This window comes from Chionomys nivalis, chromosome 3, assembly GCF_950005125.1.
Source record: "Chionomys nivalis chromosome 3, mChiNiv1.1, whole genome shotgun sequence".
Taxonomy (NCBI): Eukaryota; Metazoa; Chordata; class Mammalia; order Rodentia; family Cricetidae; genus Chionomys; species Chionomys nivalis.
The window spans coordinates 124,609,885-124,631,265 of NC_080088.1; the positions used below are offsets into that span (position 1 = coordinate 124,609,885).

The window sequence follows — 21,381 nt, forward strand, 5'->3', positions numbered from 1 at the left end:
CCATTAAAGGGAATTGAACTTGGGCCCTCAAGCTTGCCCACGCCGGATTGGATTTTAAAAGCTGTGAGGTCAGCAGAGCTCTCAACCCCACACCTCAGGGAGCTTCAAACCAAGTCAACTCCACCCCAGAGACTTCAGCCTAACTGTTCTGGGATGGGGCCAGGCCTGGATGCCACACTGGATTCTCACCAAATGCCACTCTCTCCCACAGGAAGGGATGAAAACACCAGACTAAACTTCCTCATCCCTGTGGTCTCTGAAAGCAGTCACAAAACAATGGGGGTCATAAAAGAACCCAAGCCATTCCTGGGAGTGGAGGGAAAAGATGTGGCTGGGGAGGGGTCAGCCTTCACCTCTGGAAAGCACACTTGTGAGCCAAATTAAACCATTAAAGTAAATGAAATACTATCACCTGGCCTGGGACAGAATTTTCATAAATGTTTGCTAAGTAAAAAAGAGAGCTGGGCCTGGAGGTAATCTCAGCTACCAGAGGGAAAGAGAGGGGAGGGGATTGGGGGGAGGGGCCAGGAGGGGAGGGGAACAGAGGCCAGTAACCTCAGCTACTAGAAGGGAGGGGGAGGGAGAGTAAAGGAGGGGAGGGGAAGGGAAGAGAGGGAAGGCCAGTAACCTTAGCTACTGGAGTGGAGGGGAGGGGAAGAGAGGGGAGGGAAAGGGAAGGGAGAAGAGGGAAGGAAAGGGGAGGAAAGGAGAGAGAAGGCCAGTAACCTCAGCTTACTGGAGGAAAAGGGAGGGGAGGGAAGGAGAAAGAAGGGAAGGGAGGGGAGGGAAGGAAAGGAAAGGGGAGGGGAAGAGAGGAGAGAGAAGACCAGTAGCCTCAGCTTACTGGAAAGAAGGGGAGGGGAGGGAAGGGGAGGGGAGGGGCGGGGGGTACGGGAGGGGAGGGGAGGGGAAGGAAGAGAAGGAAGAGGAGGGAAGGAGAAGGAAGGGAGGGGAGGGGAGGAAAGAGGAGGGTCCTGAGGCAGGAGCATTGCAAATTCAAGACTTGCCAGCGAAAGAATGAGTAAAGGCCAGTCTAAGAACAGAATCATCCTGTGTCAAAAGAAAATAACTCACCCTGGTAGCTGCTCACCCTGGTAGCTGCTCACCCAGCACACAGGATGCCCCAGAGACCCTGGGTTTCAATCCCTAGCACCAGCAGGGAGGGAGAGGAAGAAATGGGGGAGGGAGGGACGGAGGAAGAGAGAGAAGGGAAAGGCAGAGAGGGAGGCAAGGAGAGGGAGAGAGGGGACACTGTCCTAATAAACACCCTTTGGTGTCTATCAGTAGCTGGACTGCATGTGAAGACCCTCCACAGTAAGCGCACAGACACGCCGCCTGCGCCTGTGCAGTCTGACAGCAGTGCAGAGCAGCCACAGAGTGCAGACGCCAGGGAGGAAGCCCAGATACAGTCCATGAGGAACCACTTCAGTCACTGCGAAGAGTGGCCGTGTATGTGACGTCACCCTTTGCTCTGAGCACGGGTTCTCAACCCTTGTGCCTATAGTAAAACATCTTAACTAACCACCCCCAAAGTGTAGGAGTACCCCAGAACACTGGCATGTTTCACTCTAACTATATCCCACATGTCCCCTGGCTCACTCTGCATGGGACTGCCCCGCTCCCTGGAGGATTCAAATGGAAGCTATGAGTTCTGCCTAAATGGAGCGATAACCCATCCCAGAGTGACAACAAAATGTCCCCAGAGGACTGGGGATGGAGGCTCACCTGCCTAGCAGCCATGGCCAAAGGTGTCTAAGGGGCATGGCTCACAAGCTGGGAGAAGCCACCCTGTTCCATCCAGCTGGACCTGCACTTCTGATTCTCCTGCCTCCTGAGTAGCTGGGGTTTGGGGTCTGCACCATAAGACCTGAAAGGCAAGCATTCTGCGAGGAGCCTCGCTTCCTGCACCCCCACATTCCCTAGATGGCTGAAATTCGCCTAAGCACCCAACAGAAATACACCACTTTTGTGTATGTGTATGTGTGTGTGTGATGTGTATGTACACAACCATGGAATATTTCTAGCTCCTAAGGCATACAGTGCCATCCCAGGCTGCAGAAATCCTCACCAGCTGCAGAGAGGAAGGCTCCCTGCTCCCTCTGCCCTGGGAGGTCTGCAGAGTTTAGAGCCCTGAGCTGAGGCCTCTGGCTTTTCATTTTCATTCTTTTGCTTGTTTTTGCTCTTTAAGATCAAGAACCAGAGAGACTCAAGGAAGCACAGGTAGGGGTCAGGAGGGTCAGGCCTTGAAGGACAGCCTGTGCTACAGGAAACCCTGACCCCAAAGTCAACCAAACAAAGGCCTTCCTGCAGGAGAGAAGCAGGAAGGGAGAAACAGGAAGCTGGTCTCTCCATCCCTCAGCCTTGAGAAAGCTGATCCCTGACAACCAGCCCTCCCGGGGCCTGGGCACTCAGGGCCCCTCTGCAGCCCTGGCTCTCCATTGCCAGCTGCCAGCGGGACCTGAGGTGCTGGCGGGCTGAGCAAGTGTCACCTTCCACAGCTCTTCCCCCTCATGCTGCTAGCACAGCTCAGGTGAGCCCCTCACAGGAGCACGCAGCCTGCAGCTCCCCACAGCAGGGCTTCAAGGCTGGGAACTGCCATCATTCCTGAGCGGTGTGGGCACAGGAGGCACCAGAGACATGGAGAAGTTCCATGGCAAGCATGGAAGGTTCTGCAGGTGGCACTTAGAAGCCTGAGCTCCCAGAAGAGCTGCAGGTTTGAAGCCACATCCCCCTCGACACTCCTCACAGTCCCCTTTGCCCAGGCTAGCCCCCTGGTTCCTCTCCCACAGGCTTGGGGATGAGAAACTGTTTGCCGCAATCCTGGGTTGTGCTCTACTTTAAAGACACTGTGACCTGAAACTACAGGATAATGCGGAAGGGAAGAAGCCAGCCCTGGGTACTGGAACTGTGGGAAATGAGTCTCTCTTCTCCAGGAATGTCCAGCCTGTGACATTTTGTCACAGCAGAAAACACTGCTCAGGCTAGGCTGTTGCCTCCCGCTGAATCACAAGACAATGGCTATGAAGGACTATGAAGGACTACTCCAGCTTCCAGGTCTCTGTCCCTGCTGTGGCCATCCCAGTGTCTCCTCAGGGACTGACTGAGTTCAATGCCTCCTCCAGGATGCCTTCCTGGACCACTCCTCCAGCACTTCATTGAGCATCATGTAACTTCCAAGTCCCCATCACCCAGCCAAAGCAAAAAAAATTCTCTCCAAGGGCTGCGCAGGGCTTCAGACTTCCTCCCCGCTTTGACCACAGTGGTCAGCATCTCATAGGCATCTGACCAGATCTGGGCTCAAGCATCTTTGCCTTTTGCTGTGTGACCTGTAATAGGTTTCTTAGTCTCTCTGAGCCCTGTTTTTTGTGTTTTACTTTACACCTGTAGCAGACCTTGTCCACTCCCCAGTACTCAGGACAGATACATGAACTGGTGTAAAGCCGTCCTCCTGTGTGCAGACAACCTTGCTGTCCAATCAGAATGGCAGAGTCTCACATCCCCAGACACAGGCTTAGAAGACAATGGGAGGAAGTAGAAAATCCATACTTCGGGCCCTCTGACCCTTGACCCCATCAACTCACTCATGTATGAGCTTCCCAGAGGTTCTCAGGGCACCAAGTTTTATTTGCACATACACTGGTATCAAATTCCTTGCCACCTTCCCAGTCCCTAGCCAGTCCCTCTGGTCACCACCTAAGGTACCTAAGACAGGCTTCTGCCTCTGGGGGAACCCAGAGTTGGGGTAAGCCAGCTTGTAAAACCCAGTAGGCCTCTTACAATCATTCACACACCAAAGATCTTTCTGGAAGCTCATGTACTTGCCGCTGGCTCTGGGGAAGATGATAAGGAAGCTGGTATAGCACAGGCACTCCACGCTGCTCACACAAAGCGTTCGCTCTCATCCCCATCCCAGGCCAAGTGCTGAACTCACAATCCACGGTCAAGCAGACAGAGCAAGGGACTAACTTGGCTGGGAAGGTTTTCTAACAAATCATCTTGTGACAGGAAAATCCACCTGGAAATGTGGATTTCTCTGAGCCAATGATGTCACTTTCTCAAGGCTGTCCCAGGACAAATTGGTCAGGGCTGGGGCTAAGTACTATCTTCACATGCCCTGCCCAGCAAAAGGGAAGTGGGGAGAGGACAAGGAGAGGAGGAAGCAGAAACTTCACGGAGTCTGGAAGGGTCTGCACACCTACCTGTCGGGGAGGTTTGCCTGAATACTCTGCTCCTACATCCTCCGCCACTCCCCAGAGTGCCTAGGCCTCCTCCACTCAGCCACACAAAGGCTGAGCCTTACACCCTCGCTACAGATGCTTAAACATCAGCCAGAATTAAAATGACAAGAAAAAAGCACCGTGTACTAACCTTAGGACCATCTGGCTTCCTTGCCTCCTTCTGGCAGGGTCCCGTTGTGGCCTTGGGTGTCTCAGCAGGGAGACTCGGCTTCCCTCTCCGCTGCCTGGCGTCCTGCATGACCGACAGACCCTCCCGGACCCTGGCTGGTGGGCCCTTCTCTGAGCAGGCCCTCTTGATGTCCAGTGGTGACACTGGTGACATATAGTCACGTGGGGGGGTTCCCCACTGCACTCCATCACCCTCCACTCCCTGACTAGTGGACTTCTTTGGTGTCCCTTTCTTCTGGTCAGAGGGAGGTGTCCTGGGGGAGATTCTGTCCTCACTGTCTGGTTCCTGGGACTTGGCTGGGCCTTGCCTGTTCTTTGCCTCCAGGTGCTCCCTGGGGGAGGGCTTGCTTTCCAACTCAGCAATGCCTGGGGATTTTTTCCTGGAACCAGCGGGAACAGGGGAGAGTGAGGGACAGTTTTCCCCAGAAGCTGAGTGTGGTGGTGCCCACAGTGGCAGGCCAGACTTGGTGGTCATGGCTGCCCCTAGGGGCTCTGCTGGTTGCTTGATCGGGCCAGGAGACTGGGGAGCTTTCACAGAGGTCCCTGCTTTTTTTCCAACACTGTCTGACCAGGGAGCTTCATTCAGGCTCCTCCGTCTCCATTCCACCTCCTTGGGCCAACCTGATCTCTCCTGAGGGGAGCCACTGGGCTCGGCTGGAGGACTTCCCCTCTGCTCCTGAGCCTTGCTGAGGTTTCTGCTTGATTGCTCTTTATACTCGGCCATCAGAGCATCAATGTCGAGGACGCCAGACCTGTAGCCATCTCTCACCTTCCCTGGGAATGTCTCGCTGATCACCTCTGTCCTCCTTCTGACCAGGAGACTTTTGGGGCGCCTTAGGACCGGGGAGGTCTGTGGGGCACCCACGCCTGAAGATGCCCTGGTCCTGTTGTCCTTCGCAGTTTCATCCTCTGACCCTCGATGAATCCCCAGAGCATCCACATCAATAATTCTGTCCCTAGAAGGATCCAGAATCCTGTCCCCAGCAGATGGTGGCTGCTCTGTGGCCTTCAGGTGTTTTGGAAGGCCCTTTCCTTCTTCATGTTCTCTGCCCTTGGCCCAGCCCTTACTGCTGGCAGGAGCCCGTGGCTCTTCGTGGCTAGGAGAAGCCAAAGTAGACGTAAAAGAGCGAGGTGACAGAGGGGGAGTCGTTCTTCTAGGAGGTTCCGACACATTTTCAGGCCCTGGTTTAACAACACTCTTGGCCTTTTGAATATCGGGAATCTGGTAAGTCACGGCAAAGAAAGTTGCACTGGGTTCAGCAGATGGCCCCGGCTTCTCCATGGGGCAAGTCCGACTTTGTGAGGCTCCTGGCGTCAGTTCCCGAGTTTGTGCCTGGTGGTGGGACAATGGAGGTCTCTTTAAGGCACAGGTTGAGGAGGTCACATCATCTGCAGGTGTCTGTTGCCCTTTGGAAGTGTTCTCTGGTGTGAGGAGGCTGAACGCATCAAACTTCACATCGTGTGGCAGAGTCCGCCGCCTCCACCTGTCCATCCTTGGCTCTGAAGGGTTGGATCTCCGCATTCTGACTTCAGGCTGGACTGCCTGGGCCAGCCTTGGGTTATCGTCACTGGCTACTTCAAGGGGACCTTTCTGCAGAGACAATGAGTTCAGCCTTTCCTGTACTAGGGAGTCACAGGGTTCAGCAGTGGCCCTGGATGGAGGATTTGAAGAGCGATCCCAGGATGGACCTATTTTGGGTCCATCGAGATCTCTGCCGACCACAGAGGCGCTGCACCAGCTTGTCACGACTCCTCCTGTCCATTTGGAGGGCGGGAAACTGCCCCCAAATCCATCCTGTGACTGTTGACAGTCAAGCTTTGATCCACTGACCTGCTGACCCCGAGCTGCCCATAATGAACTCGCCCTCTGGACAGCACCTCCATGAGCCTGCAGAGCACATTCCAGGTGAGCAGGGCTGACCTCCTGGGACAGCTGCCGACCCTGCAGTGAGAGCCGGCGTCTGCCACTGCGTAGCGTCACCGCCTTCTCCTCGGGCACCCTGGAGACTGCTTCACTGTGCGCTCGCTCCCCTGTGGCATGCACAATGTCATACTTGGGCTGGATCCTCTGGGACACAGGGGAACTTTCTTGATGTGTCAGGACAGTGTGACTGCTGTGCCCTTCTCCCATGGCCTGTGTCTCAGGGACAGATGTGGGATACTGTATTGGCTCTATATCCACAAGGACAGCTCGTCCCAGCATCCCTGGGTCAGCATGGCTGGACCACCTAGAGCTGTCTCTCTTGCTTATTACTCCGGGAGGGTCCCTCCCTAGCCAATAGCCTTTCTCAGGCCTGGGTTTGGGATCTGGGATGTCAGTCACATCATGAGGGGATGTAGGTGAGAGACAATGGCCTGCCTGGTCAACCACTGTGTGTCTCTCCACATGATGCTCAAACATCGTGGCCCACACCTTCTGGAAGCTTCCATCATCTTCTGGACTGACTTCAGAAGGGCCTGGGTCTCCTGGTGAGTATTTACGCTGACACTTGTCAGGGTCCTGGCCAGAGGCATCTTTGGGTTCCGTCTGCCTAGTCTTCTGGGGAACCCCAGACTTCCAGGAACTTTTTGTGGTGGGGGTTCCATCCAAACCATGTCCTTCCGTATGCTGAAAAATGACAGAAGACAACATTAGAATTTGAAATGGACAGGAACTGGGGAGGCAAATGAAGGGGCTGCCCTGTTAAAGCAGCAAACTGTCTGTCAGATGGCTCGACCTGGAAAGCACCTGCCACCAGGCCTGGTGACCTGAGTTCTACCGCTAGAACCGAAGCTGGAGGGTGGGAGCTGCAAAGCGGCATCTGACCACATGCTGTGACGCACGGATCCCCCTCCACACAGTAATAAAAACAAGTTAAACTGTTTAATTAATGAAGAAAAAACAGCAAGACACTATAAAATGTGTGTTGTGAGGACATATCCATGTGTGTGCATATACACGGAGACCAAAGGTCAACAAGTACCTCCCTCTGCTGTCCACCTTACTTAGCAAGGTCTCTCGCTGAACCTGGAGCTCACCGATTCAGCTAGGCTGTCTGACTAAGCAGACCCAGGGGAATCTCTGTCTCCACAGCCTCATCTCTGGAATTGTGGGTATGCTGCTGTACTTGGCTTTTTCATGGGGGTGGGATTCGAACTCAGGTCCCCAGGCTCGCACAGCAAACACTATATCCACCAAGCCAAACCCTACCCTAAAATACTCAATGCTGAAGAGCGTAGACAATATAGACAAACAGGCTTCTCAGACTTTGCAGGGACAATGCTGACGGCTTACTGTGGTTGACTGATGTGGGAGATAAGGTTTTGCTGAGAACCCCAGACTCTACCATCACACTTCCCATTTTGTTCTTTTACCACAGTTTTTAAAAACCAGCAAATAGTATTTCTTATAGAGATGATCCCTGGTTAAATGTAAAGTAAGGGCTTATTAACCTCTTCTTTCTTGAGAATTTTTGAATAATCAAAATTTACAGAAAAATCGAATGTCCCTCAAGCCAAGCCCTGAGATTTAAGGACAGTCCCTACTAAGCCCCAGCCTTCCGAGACCCATGCTGCACTGCCCCAGCCTCTGTGGTACCAATGGAGTGGCCATCACTGCCCTTCCAAGGCAGCTCGTTCCCTTGGGGACTCACTGAGAGGGACACGGCCTTGAAGAAGCTCTTGGTCTATTATTCCGAGATAGCAGAAGTCCCTTTTGACACAGCAGCCCAGCAGCCGCATGGCCCAGCCACGCCACTCCTAGGTATTTACCCAAGCAAAGCAAAGCAAAGCAAAGCAAAGCAAAACAAAACAAAACAAACTGGGCTAGGGATGTGGATCAGTTAGTAGAGTCCTTGCCAAGATCCACAAAGCTCTGGACTCCACATCCAGCATGGCACAAAACTGGGTGTGGCGATACACACCTGTAATCCTAGCCCTTGAGAGCTAATTCAAGGGCTCAGTTACAGCCAGTTTGAGACCAGCCTGAGCTACACGAGACCACATCTCAGAGGGGAGGGGCGGGAAAGGAGAGGGAGAGACTTAGAGACTTTCTAATAGCTCAGACTGGAAACCACCCCAGTGCCAGCCAAAGAATGATCGCAAATTCCACTGTGGTCGACCTCTTGGATGGGTACAGCACAGAGATAAAAAAGGGCTACAAGATGACCAACCTGAGCATGGTGAGTCTGAAGGAAGAGACAAGGCCAGATAAACAAGCATGTGACTGTCACCAGCTCAATTGGTCTGAAGGTCTTAGAAATGGAAACCAGTCTCTATGGAGAGAAAGCTAATGGGGGTCTGCCTGGAGAAGGGCAGGCTGGAGACATCAGAGAGGCAGGGGTGGTGTCTGGGTGTGGTGCAAATGTCTGCCACCTTGAGTGGCAGCGGCTGAGGGGAGGACATGGTGGAAGTTTGCTGCTCAGGCTCTTTAAGGTCACATTCTCATGTCTGTCCCTTGCACCTCAGTAAAGATGTGTCAAAAGGAAAAAAATAAGGCCAGAGAGAGCATCAACCATAAACAGTTACGTGACCACGTGACTGGGAGCTTTGTCCTACGAGCCAGAGCAAAGAAACATGGCTTTTGACACCTGAACCGTTTCTGTTACTGGGTACCGAGTCAAGGGGAAGGGAAAGAATCTCAAGGAGTGAACTGGGCAAGGTTTCTCCCAAGTTCTTGTGGCCTCCAGCGCACAGACATCCACCTGCCTCCGCCTCCCTGACGCTTGAATTAAGCCACTGAAGATGGTGCTCCCTCGAATTTTCTGCACAGAAAAAAAAATAAAACCAATGCCTGCCAGGCGCCTCTGTGCATAGCCTTCGGCCCCAGCGCGCCAGGGACTTTAACATGCCAGCAGCAGTGGTGACAAGATTCTGATGCCTTTGCCAGCACCTGGTGGATCCCAAGCTTCTCCTAGCAGAGCGCACGGCACACTTACCTTTTCTCTCCTCTCCCCAGGGAGCTCGCCACCCAGCAGAGCACTGCCGGAAGGTGATCGTGAGAACCTGGGACAAAGACAGAGTTACTCACAGAGTGACAAGCCTTGACTCCCTGAAGCCCATACTGTCTTCAGCTTGGGGCCCAGAAAGGCATAAACCTGGCCACCTGCCCAACTTCCTTTGAGAAAGGTGGTGTCATTTGTAGTCACAGAGGCACAAGGAATTGGTGGAAAGGGTGTACCTTAGGCAGAGCATATCTGCATGGAAAAAGTCCGCCACCGGGAAGAAGAAGAAGCAGGTGCCGGGTGCTGCTCCCAGCTCCACTCCCTCCTCCTGGGAGCCCGGGTGGCCTGTGGCCTCACCTGAGCCTCTATTTCCTCAGCTGTAAAGCACGGATAATTAACGCCTACCGCCCTCTTTTATAGGGCAGACATAAGAGGCAAGCCATGACCCTAATAGCTCTGTGAAGGCGTTTAGGGAAGACTGAAGAAGCCCCAGGCGGGATAATTAATGGTTCTTCTTAGCAACTGTAGGCACAACACTCACCCACTGCCAAGGAGCAGCCACGAGACCTGAGACCCAAGACCCCGGGGGTGGTGGGTCATCATATAAAGTGGGGACACAGACTTGCTTCTGCTTCTCAGTGTGTCTAGTCAGTCACCCCTCTGGGCCTCAGTTTCCCTACTTACACAGGGGAAGGAGGAGGGGATCCGAATCTTTCCATTCTGATCGTGTTCTCTGCAGTACGAGCCTGAACATGAATCACAAAGTGTCTATACAGTGTTTATGGTTCAGGGTTGGAGGCTTGGGAATAAAGAGAAAGAAGAAAGGAAACAGGGGAGGGGGTTCCAAAACATTTGAACTTGATCCCTACCAGGCAATCCATACTGCTGAGAGGGCATGAGTGTTCCTAATCTGAGACTCAGTTTCCCCATCTGTCACATAATCATGTGACTCCTCACAGGCACCCGGACAGCACAGTGAGACCCTGGGCATCCCTGCTGTCTTAGCCTGGGAATCTCTCTTTCGAAATCTCCCAACATATAAACCAGTGAACCAGCATCCCTGGGGCAGGATGAAGAATGGCTCAGGGGTAAAGCCATTTGCTGCCAACTCTGACGACCCGGGTTTCACATCCTGGACCCTTAAATTAACTTTGGCCCCTGGCTGCACCAAGCTCCCAAGGCCTTGAGTCTTCTCTGGTGGAAGCGTGGTCACAGTGGAAACAACAAGGCTGGAGTGTGGGGGGTGTGGCACACATGGAGTGTCGGCATTAGCCTCAGTGGCTCACTCAGTGCCCCCAGGACTCCTGTGCTGAGGGTCCCTCCATGGAGAACACTGCCCACACTCTTTCTAGAGTCTTCTCCCAATCTTTGATGAAAGATTCTGGAGAGGATTTTGGTTCTAATTCCAGCTCTATGGAGGTAGAATCAACAGGATATGGATTCGAGGTCATCCTAAGCTACCTAGAGAATTTGAGGCAGCCTGGGCTACGTTAGACGGTGGCCCTGGTCATCTAGGCTCTATTGGTTTATTTGTTTTTCAATATATTCATGGAGGCTGAGGCCTAATCTCTCTCTCTCTCTCTCTCTCTCTCTCTCTCTCTCTCTCTCTCTCTCTCTCTGTGTGTGTGTGTGTGCGCGCGCGCGCGGGTGTATGGGTGGGATGGCATGCTGGGGACAGAAGTGGGGGCTAGGGACAGAACCCAGGGCCTTGCATAGCGCCGTTTGAGTACTCTGCCACTGAGGCACACGCCATGCCTGCTCTAGTTAAAGGGCAGTCTGACCCTGGGGATAGCTTAGCCACAGAACCAGGCTGAGCTGGAACTGATCCAGACTCCCCAACTCTGGCTTCCCCACAGCACCTTACCTTCTCACCCACACCTGTGAAGCAAGAACCTCATTTCCATCACTATGCTCTCACAGTGAGTACCAACTGAGCCCAGCACCAGGGATTTCCTGACCTTCTTCTCATCTTTGTGTACCCTGAGAGGCATCACTACCATCACCTCCCCCGGGATAATGGATGAGATGTGTGTGTAGGTGTTGGGCTAGCCCTGGGCTCTCCAGTGGGTGTTGAGGCAGCCTGAGGCTTCTACTTACGGTTTGGTCAAATCCACAGACAATGGCCGCGCCTGGGATATCCTTCTCCTGACCTCCGGCTTCGCCCCTGTGCTCTCCACAGTCCAGCCTTTGATCCGAGCCTGAACATTCACACCAGTTCTCTCCGACTCTGGCACTGTGGATGGGGACGCAGGGGAACCAGGAGAGGGCTCGGACACCACCACCAAGGCCACAGCAGTCTCTTCCTCAAACAGGCTGAGACGCTTCCTGATGGTCCCTGCAGACTTCTTCTCTGTCCCTGCAGGAGCCTCCTGCTCAGACCCTCCACCCTTGACCTCAGCCAGTCCCAGGTCTCTTCCTGGCCTGGGCAAAGGGGACCCTGGCTCCTTCTCTGACTGCTGGTCTGGCCTTTCCTCATCCTGGGGAACCCTAGGGCTGTCCGTATCGATCTGTTTGAGAATGGTCCTCTCCCTCCGCACATGGAGCCTCTCGGCCACCTCCTGGAAGTCGGAGTCGGGGTCCTGAGGGGTGACCTCCATGCAGACAGGGCCCTCGGCGTTGCCCTTGGGCTGCACGCAGGTCTTCTCTGGGCCCTGGCTCTCTACTGGATTCTGCACACCGGGCACCTTCCTCAGCAGTGTCTCTCTGCTCTCAAACACAGCAGTCAGGTCCACAGACAGAGGCCTGGGTTTCCTCACCCACGTCTTCTCCGGAGGGACAGGGGGGACCTTGCCCGTGACTGCCACTCCACCTGGGCCTGGCTTTGGGGGCGGCTGGTACTCGCTGAACACTGCTGACATGGGACGTCTCTTCGGATGGGACTTGGCCTCTGGAGCCCGGCCAGTAGGGTCCTCCGCACTGTGGGCCTTTGGCAAAGGTTGGGCTTGGCCTGCCAACTTCTGGGACACGTCAGACCCAGCGTCCTTTGACAGGGAAGTGGGTCGGGGCAGAGTCACTGGGGGCTTTCGAGCTGGGAGGGCAGGCTTGGCGGCCACCTCAGGCCTGGCACTTAAGGGAGATGCCTGGGCTGTGCGGGAGCTGGCCTCCCGGCTCCCCTCACTAGTTCCTCTGCCCAGGTTGGGTCCGGGTTTGTTCGTTTCAAAGAGGCCCACGGTGCTGGGGCCAGACTTCAGGAAGGTGGCCTTGTTAGATACAGATGGGCCATTTGGCAGGGCCACTCCTCTGCCTGCCTCCTGTTCGGCTAAGCCCGGCATCCTTTTAGCCACGTCTTCTTTAGCCTCTCTCATGTCGATCTCAGCTGAAGGACAGGACTGGGTGGCACCGGCCCACGAAGATGTGACAGGAGTCTTTTTCTCGAGGACCTGCTCCTTAAGGAAAGGCTTGGGAGCAAGGGGCAGAGGGAACAGGTGGGTCCGCAGGGGGCTTTCTGTACTCAGGACTCTAGTGGAGGGGGCCCCAGGGGCATCCCCAGTCTGGCCAAAGTATGTTCTCTTCAGGGCTTTCTCCCTGCTGATGTCACCGAGGCCAGGCCCCGCCCTCAGGGATGCAATAGAGCCAACTTCGACCCGCGTCACCATGGTTACGGATGTAGCTCCATGAGGATTAAGCACATCAGATATGAGGAAGCAACTGAAAAAAAAAACCAGTAAATTTAGCAAAGAGTATTTGTGAGACTGAGTGAGAGACAGAGAGACCTTAGACCCAGAGCCCCAAATCCTGATCTCACTGGGCAAATTTCAGATGCACTGCCATTTTCCTGGGGCCTGGAAAGGCACAGACAGCGACCTCCTATTCAGAGGGGTCAGGCAAAGCCCCACGATCTGAGGCCTTGCCTGGCTCAGTCTGGAGTTCGGCTTCAGTGGACTCGGCACAGAGAAGGTAAGTGACCACCCTCCGCTCACACAGCCACCCAAAGCAGGAGGCCCTGAGAACACTGCTGGCAAGAGCTCATGGAGCCCAGTCGGCTGCCCCTCCCCCACTCTCACGTCCTTGGGTTTTGTTTTATTTTGCTATTTTCACCCGCCCTATGTTGTCTATTTGCTGTTGGTCTTGCTATTGAACAACTTTTTATTTCGGCTTCCTTGCTTGTTTTGGTTTTGCAGGGGTGAGAATGGAACCCAGGGCTTCCCAAGCTGCACATGCTCCATGCGAGCCAGGTCCAGCCCCTTACAGTCTTAACAAGAGGAGTTCCGCAGTGGTTGGGAAGAGGGCTTATTGTGAGAGGCCTAGCTGCGCCAGGTGCACCTGGTACTCCACCCGTGTGCCCGTCCACCCTGCAGGCTGGTCAGCTTTGAGATCTGCTCTCAGGCGGGAACCCCCAAATCCTCCAGCAACTGAGAGAGGTGGGGATGATGGACTGACTATGTGCTTCGTAGAGTGGAAGAAAATGGGCCCAGAGAAGTCCCCAACTGGTTTCACTCAGCTAGAACCACACCTCCCCCATAATGGCCCATCATGCCTTGCCTTTTGTTGTTGCTGTTGCTTTTTGAGCCAGGGTCTCAGGCAGCCAAGGCTGACCTCTTGCCTCCACCCACCAGGTGCTCTGACCACAGGGCAGGCCTCTCCACTGAGTTTCAGCCCTGCCCCTTTAAAATACAGCGTTTTATGTCTTTCTCACCCTAAAAAGCATCATACAAACCTCCCTGCTCATGACCCACCCTGATTCTGCTATGAAAGCCATCCCTTCCTAACAGCCCCAGAGATGGCCCTGTTCCTCCATGTGCTCAGAAGGGAGACAGTGTCCTGATTAACCAGGAACCTCCCAGGCCTTGTGTGGTTCCTGCACTGTAAGAAATGAAGACAGACAGATTTGGACATTTTTCTCTCCATCACACACCCCATGGGCTAACAGATTCCAGCTCCCCAAGCCAAGGAGAACATTGTCTCCACTCAGGTGGGAGCAGAATGCAGATCTGGGAGAAGAGCCTAGCATCTTCCATCTGAACAGTGCCCAGGGATGCTCACTTCAGGTGGCCTAAGTCCCATTCTACAACTAGCACCCAGCCAGGACAGCGCACAAAGGACAGACAGAAAATTCCCCGGAAACCTAACCTTCCAAACACCCAGCCCCCAGCTCAATACCAACTTACCCAGGCTGTCAGATCCTCAGCGAGGAACACAGGACCACCTAGGAATGCCGGGGCAGGGGTCACAGTTCATGGTGAATGGGCCATCCACTCGTGCCCACGGCAGAAGCAGCAGGGAGAAGAAGGCTGTGCCCACAGGCTGTCTCTGCAGGGCTGGGGAGACACAGAAAGACAGCTTGGTTCCGGAGTTCCTTCCGCGCAGACGGTGCAAAAGCTTTCGGGTTCCAACTGCATCCGCTGGCGTCAACTCCAGCTCTTAGCCTCGCACGTCTGTCAGCCTTATATATTCATGCATGGCATGCAGAGTGCTGGATCCACACAGGTGCTCAGTAAATACCTCCCCTGCTCCCCAGATACATTACAGAGCACCTGCTTATGCACTGATATAAACCAGAGACCCCCTACCACCGTGGAACTCATGGTTTCGTGTGGGATGCACTTAGGCACACACATTTATGAACACATACTCATGCATGAACGCATGCACACACACACACACTGAGACACTCATGCACATGCTTATTAAAGAACACATATACTCATACATGTACTCATACACCCCAACACACACAGTGACACATTCATGCACACACAAGCAGCTGTGACACCACACGGAAGAGCACAGGTCTATAATGGGATGGGGAGCCTATGGAGAGGGGTGGGGTGGGATTCCACTGCTCCAAGATTGGTGCCTTTTGGCCAATGTCCTCAACCTGCAGGAGGTAGCTGCTGAGCACTCAAGGTGTCTACAGTCATAAAAGGCGACATACGCCTGCCATCCCAGTATTTAGGATCAGGAATATAAGACCAGCCAGGCTACATGAGACCCTTCCTTAAAACCAAACCAAACAAAAAGGTTTCAGCTGACTTGGCCACTCTCTCCCCTAGTCATGGCATCTATATACTGAAGCCCTTGGAGGCTCTCATAGCCTCCTCGGGGCCTTTGCACTTGCTGGGATCTATCTTTGGGATATGCCTCTTGATCACACAAATGTGCAAACCTTGGGTCCACCCCTTGGGCCACAGTTCAGACGTGCCCAGCCCCGCACGCATGCTTGCAGAGCAACACAGATACCGGACAGTCCATGGAACTTGCTGCTAGACAGTCACATTGACTAGGATACGATCCTCACTCTACACTAAGTAGCAAGCTCACAGGGTACCCTATCCCCTGCACAATGGCAGGCCACAAAACAGTATGTAGTAGATAGCCATTGGGTGTATAGATACATATGGGATAGTCACTGGTGTATAACTACACAGTGGAGAGTCACTGGTGTATAACTACACCTTGGATAGTCACTGGGTGTATAACTACACAGTGGATAGTCACTGGTGTATAACTACACAGCGGATAGTCACTGGTGTATAACTACACAGGGGAGAGTCACTGGTGTATAACTACACAGAGGAGAGTCACTGGGTGTAAAACTACACAGCGGATAGTCACTGGTGTATAACTACACAGGGGAGAGTCACTGGTGTATAACTACACAGTGGATAGTCACTGGTGTATAACTACACAGGGGAGAGTCACTGGTGTATAACTACACAGAGGAGAGTCACTGGTGTATAACTACACAGGGGAGAGTCACTGGTGTATAACTACACAGCGGATAGTCACTGGTGTATAACTACACAGGGGAGAGTCACTGGTGTATAACTACACAGTGGATAGTCACTGGTGTATAACTACACAGGAGAGAGTCACTGGTGTATAACTGAGAGTCACTGGGTGTAGAACTATGAAGCAGACAGCCATATAAAGAGTTGCCAAGTGAATAAAGGAAAGACGAAATTCTTCTGACCCTGCTCCTCACTGTTCTAAGGATAGCTCATTCCCAATCTGGGTTCCTGCAGCAGTTGGGACCTCAGAGTCACGGTGCTCATCTGAACACTCACCAACTAATCAAGAGCTCTGTTGTCAGGAGGGGTGGCCCATGGGTGCCCTCCCCAGGGTAGACACCACATACACCTACTGTGGCCACAACCATGCTACCATTGTACCAGCATGACAATGCACATGAGGACAGAATGTGTCTCTTCATGGTTATAATGAGAAGAGTGTCACCAGGGCAGCCAAAGGCACACATGGCCCTAAGCCAGCCCCAGAGGCCATGATGCAGAGGCAAGGGAGGGTGCATGAAAGCCAAAAGCAAGCATGTCGGTTCAGTCTCCAGTTCTCTCTCTCTCTCTCTCTCTCTCTCTCTCTCTCTCTCTCTCTCTCTCTCTCTCACACACACACACACGCACACACACACACGCATGCACGCACGCACGCACGCACGCATGCACGCACGCACCAAGGAGTCAATGATGTGGTGAGGAGATCCACGAGCCAAAGAAGTTTTAAAACCATGGGAAGGATACCTAAATAATTACACCCAAGCTTAGAAGCCCAGGATTCTCTGGTTTTCACTGAACCTGTTGTAAATGGCAAGGAGCCCATTTAGATGCTTTTAAACCCAGCTTCAAATGAATCATATATGCTACGCCCAATTTGAGACGGCGGTCTCTTCCAGAACACAGCAGAAGCCCACTCACGCTGAACCAGCTGCTATTTATTCCTGGAGTGGCCTCGCTCGCTGTGTATATGTGCAGAGCTGACACACCATGAGTAAAGCCAGGTAGCTAGGAGGTCCTTAGAAAAAGGAAGCAAACTGAGTCTAAGCAGGGGTGTGTGTGTGTGCGCGCGTGCGCGCACACACACATGCATGCATACATTAACTGACTGGTTGATTGATTTCATAGGACAGAGGACTGAACTCAGGGTCTTATGCATGCTAAGCAAGGGTTCTCCCAGTTCACAATTTATACATGATCACTGATATCATGCGACACAGGCAGATGACAGGGATCCTCTGGAGTCAGGAAATGGCTGTACTAGGAGAGCAAGGATCAAGCCAGCCCCAAGTGGAGCTGTAACAGTTGCTACCTAGCGGGTCTTCAGCTACCGCTGAACCTGGGGTCCCTGCCTTTGGTCTCTCTGAATCTATTAAGCAACTTCACATTTCTACTCCATGCTGCTATGTGTGGAGGAAACCACTGGTGGGAGGAAATGAGACAAAAGTCAGTGGAACCCTCCCTGCAGAGCCCAGCACTCTGTGGCCTGGGCTGGCACTGTGGAAGCTTTTGGTTCAAAACTAGAACATAGCACAGACTCAGGCCTTGATTCATCGCAGCAGCTGCGGTTGTTCCGCAGCACGCCGCCTTTAAATGGATCTGGACGCTCACCAGCCATGTGCGGTGCTGTCTCATCTCAGTGCCCGAGTCCTGGGAATGCCACCATCTGTCAATGGACGTGGGCTAGGACTGACGCCTTTTCATTATCTTCCACAACATGACCTCGACCTCCAAATCTGCAAAGCCACCCTGGGCAAACCCATTACTGTGGGAAGAGGCAAGAAGGGACTGGCTAATGTCCTCCCCATGGAGTGGGGCTGCGGGGCACACAGATCTGTCCACTACAGATCCCAGGTGGCCCAGGCACAGCCATTGGATCGGATGCCACTGGAGTGTGCCCATTCTTTCCTTGGTCCCCAGAATGGCAGCCTCATGTCACCCATCTCTGTCCAGGTAGAAGTACCTTCTCTAGGGCAGGGGCTGAGGACACAACAGTGGACATTCAAGAGGATGTGCAGGGGACAGTGGACATTCAAGAGAACAGGCAGGGGACAGTGAACATTTAAGAGGGAAGGTAGGGCTGTGGATACCGACAGTGGTGGAGTACCTGCCTAGCAAGTGAGAGACCCTGTGTTTGAGATTCACACACACAACCATATGCATGCATGCATGCACACACACACATGTGTGCGTGCACATTTACACACATACAAACACCAGGAGTGATGGCACACACCTGTCATTCTAGCTCTTGGTAGAATGAGACGGTAAAATTGTGAATTTGAGACAAAACTAACTTGGGGAAGGGCACTAAAATACCACCAATCATCCCAGTTGAGCTTCCCTGGTCCTCCCTTGTGAGTGTGCTTCATGTCAAGTACTGACCAGCTTGGGAATACCACTCACAGGCTTATTTTATGGACTGTACGTGGCCCCTCTCGAGACTCAAGCTGGCTGGGTCCTGTGGTTGGGAGAAGCTGCTGGGAGAGAGTATGGTCCACATGCCACCAGCCCAGAAAAGAGCAGGATTCAAACTATAAAGCATGGCTTCTGAAAGCACCCTGTTCCTGCACCGTGGGTCACCTGAGGAATCACGAGTTCATCTGTTCTAAGTAGGGACTGTCTGCAGAGCCACACTCCTGCAAGAAATGGCTCCCCAGTGCCCCTGTCCTGGCCTCTAGCAACATCAGACTTCCTTTCCCTTGTGTGTTGGCCCTTACTGGATATTTGACATCAGTGAGGTCTGTGTCCCTCTGCCCCGTCTTTCTCTCAGCTCCTCTCCAGACAGGACCTAGTCCCTGGGCTCTTCTCTGTGGCCCAGGCAGCCTCTCCTACCTCTAACCTCTGACCTGAGGGGTAGGGTCCAGGACCCTTGATGGACTCAGACTCAGGTAGAGGCTCACCAGCTTTGTTTCAACTTCTTATCACTCCAACAGGCATGTCCCCAGCACAGGCCAGCTTCCTGGATCCCAGACAGCGTTCTGAAATTCCCCAACAGAAAAGCTGCCCACTTAAGGGAGACAGACAGCAATTACTGGGCAGCTGTCTACATGTGGGGGAAGCAGCGTTTCCAGGTAGCATGTCCTGTGTCCCTCTGTAGATATCATCCTAATCCACAGGGTTTCACTGCCCCAACTGCCCCATCCCTGGCTCCCCCTCGGGCTCCAGCTCCCTGGGGCCCTCAATCTACAGTCATATCCACAAAGGAGTGACAGGGACAATTATATATATAAAGGGTTTGAAGAGGCTGACAAGTGAGCCCCAGTGATGTGCAGTACAGAAGTATTCCCGACAGCCCCTCAAAGATGGATACAAACTATCAGACCCCCAGGCCAGCTGCGTGTCTGCAGGGAATTACAATCCATCCCGCTCCCTGTAAGTAAACATCCGCCTTTTCAAGCTTCGTGGCCAGTTCCTTCCTACAATTTGTGCTATTTTGGGACACTGCAGTCACTGGAGAACCCAGTCATCAAGCAGCCTTCAATCCCTCTTGCTTTTCTCCAGACTGGGGTTGGCAAACTACAGCATGGACGCTAAGCCGGCCCTCTGCCTAGCTCTGCAGATAAAGTTTTATTGAACCCAGACACTGAAGCCTCTTTCAGGAGCCACTGTCTTTGCTCACCACAGAAAAAAATAAACAAGACATTTACTGTCATCCTTTACAGAACAAATGACTCTAGTGTGTGTACTGGGGTCCCTCAAACACAGGGTCCCCAAAGCCAAGACTGCTCTCATGGTCTGGTAATATTTCCAGCTACAGCCAGCTTCTTCCTGGAGTCTCTTCCAGTTCTGCCTAAGAACTATGGAAAATGCTATTCATACCATCAGAAAGTTTGGGATATTTGTTTGTTCTGTGAGACAGGGTCTCACATGGCTGACCTCAGATTCACTATGCAATCAAGGATGGCAGTGGGCTCCTGATGTCCCTGACGTCAGTGCAATCACACCGAGTTTACTCCAAGTTACAGACGCAACCCAGGACCTTGAGCGCGTTAGGCAAGCACTCCACTGGCTGAGCTATACCCCAGCCCAGCAAGTTTGGTTTGCTTTTCAAATTATTTGTGGATGAGAGTGTGCACACTCGTGTGCCACAGGACTCACAGGAAGGTCAGATGACAGCTTTTGGGGCTCATGGGATCTGTGGATCAGACTTGGATTATCAGACCTATGCAGCAAATGCTTTTACCTACTGAGCCATCTCACAGGCCCACAGGGAAAAATTAACCATCTTAAACCCTACCATGGAGACCCGAAGGCCACATGGCATTCTGCCAAACAGCCAGAACCAGTGGACATTCCTGGTGTGAACAAGAGCCTGGCACATACAAGATGGTGCCAGTTCACACTGCTGCCTAGGGACCAGTTTGTCAGTTGTTGGGCTGGTTTTGTTTATTTGAGACAGGATTTTATTATAACCCAAGTCAGCCTTAAACTCAAGGTAATCCTCCCGCCTCAGCCTCTCGAGTGCTGAGATGACAGGTTTATGCTACACATGGCAGAATTAGTTCTTTTGTTGTTTTTTTTTTTTTTTTTTTTTTTTTTTGGTTTTTCGAGACAGGGTTTCTCTGTGGTTTTGGAGCCTGTCCTGGAACTAGCTCTTGTAGACCAGGCTGGTCTCGAACTCACAGAGATCCGCCTGCCTCTGCCTCCCAAGTGCTGGGATTAAAGGCGTGTGCCACCACCGCCCGGCAGTTCTTTTGTTGTTTAATGTCACAGTATGTCACCAGTGTGTTCAGCTTTAACACCTACACAGCATTTCCTAGCGCTCCAAATGCCTGTCCAAGAATAGCTCCTCATTTGATAATCCAAGCCCCCACCCGCGCGAGGTCCTTCAAGAAACAATACATTAAAGATGACACTCGGGTGGGAATGCCCCAGTCAATGAAGTTCTTGCACACATGAGGACCTGAGCTTGAACCCTAGAACCAAAACAAAACAAAGAAAAGTTGGACTACTGGTGCATAATTGGTAGCCTATGACCCGTCCGCGCTGCCCACCTGGGGAGTTCCTGGCCAGTACACAAGCCTGGGTGAAAACACTGACCAACAGTGCAGTGGATACCCAAGGGGAGTTGTGCCCAGGGGACTGTGGGCTGGCTGGGTCAGAGGCATGCGCCTTTCTCCCAGCTCTGCATGTCTGCACAGTGATTCCCAGGGAAGCACTTCCACGCTGACTCTGTTCCCAGCTGGAGGTCAGGGTTTGCCGTCACTCCCCTGAAGTGGACCCAACAAACACACTGGAGCCTGGCCGGCCTCATCTCCAGGAATCTTCCCGGCTCTACTTAAAGACTATTATCAGAAACATGACCAGAAGGTTCTTGAAGAG

General features: G+C 53.0%; 1 protein-coding gene across 2 annotated transcripts in view; it reads right to left on the minus strand.

The window, feature by feature from the left end:
* The window catches only part of LOC130871655 (uncharacterized protein KIAA1671-like), a 76,037-nt gene that overhangs the window by 29,236 nt on the left and 25,420 nt on the right, over positions 1-21,381 (minus strand). For both annotated transcript variants that reach the window (XM_057765196.1, XM_057765197.1), the window contains exons 2-5: positions 14,437-14,586; positions 11,426-12,976; positions 9,323-9,389; positions 4,369-7,014 (exon numbers count right to left, since the gene is read on the minus strand). In XM_057765196.1, the coding sequence (XP_057621179.1) occupies positions 4,369-7,014; positions 9,323-9,389; positions 11,426-12,924 (4,212 nt within the window). In that variant the 5' untranslated portion in view covers positions 12,925-12,976; positions 14,437-14,586. The remainder of the gene's footprint in view (positions 1-4,368; positions 7,015-9,322; positions 9,390-11,425; positions 12,977-14,436; positions 14,587-21,381) is intronic.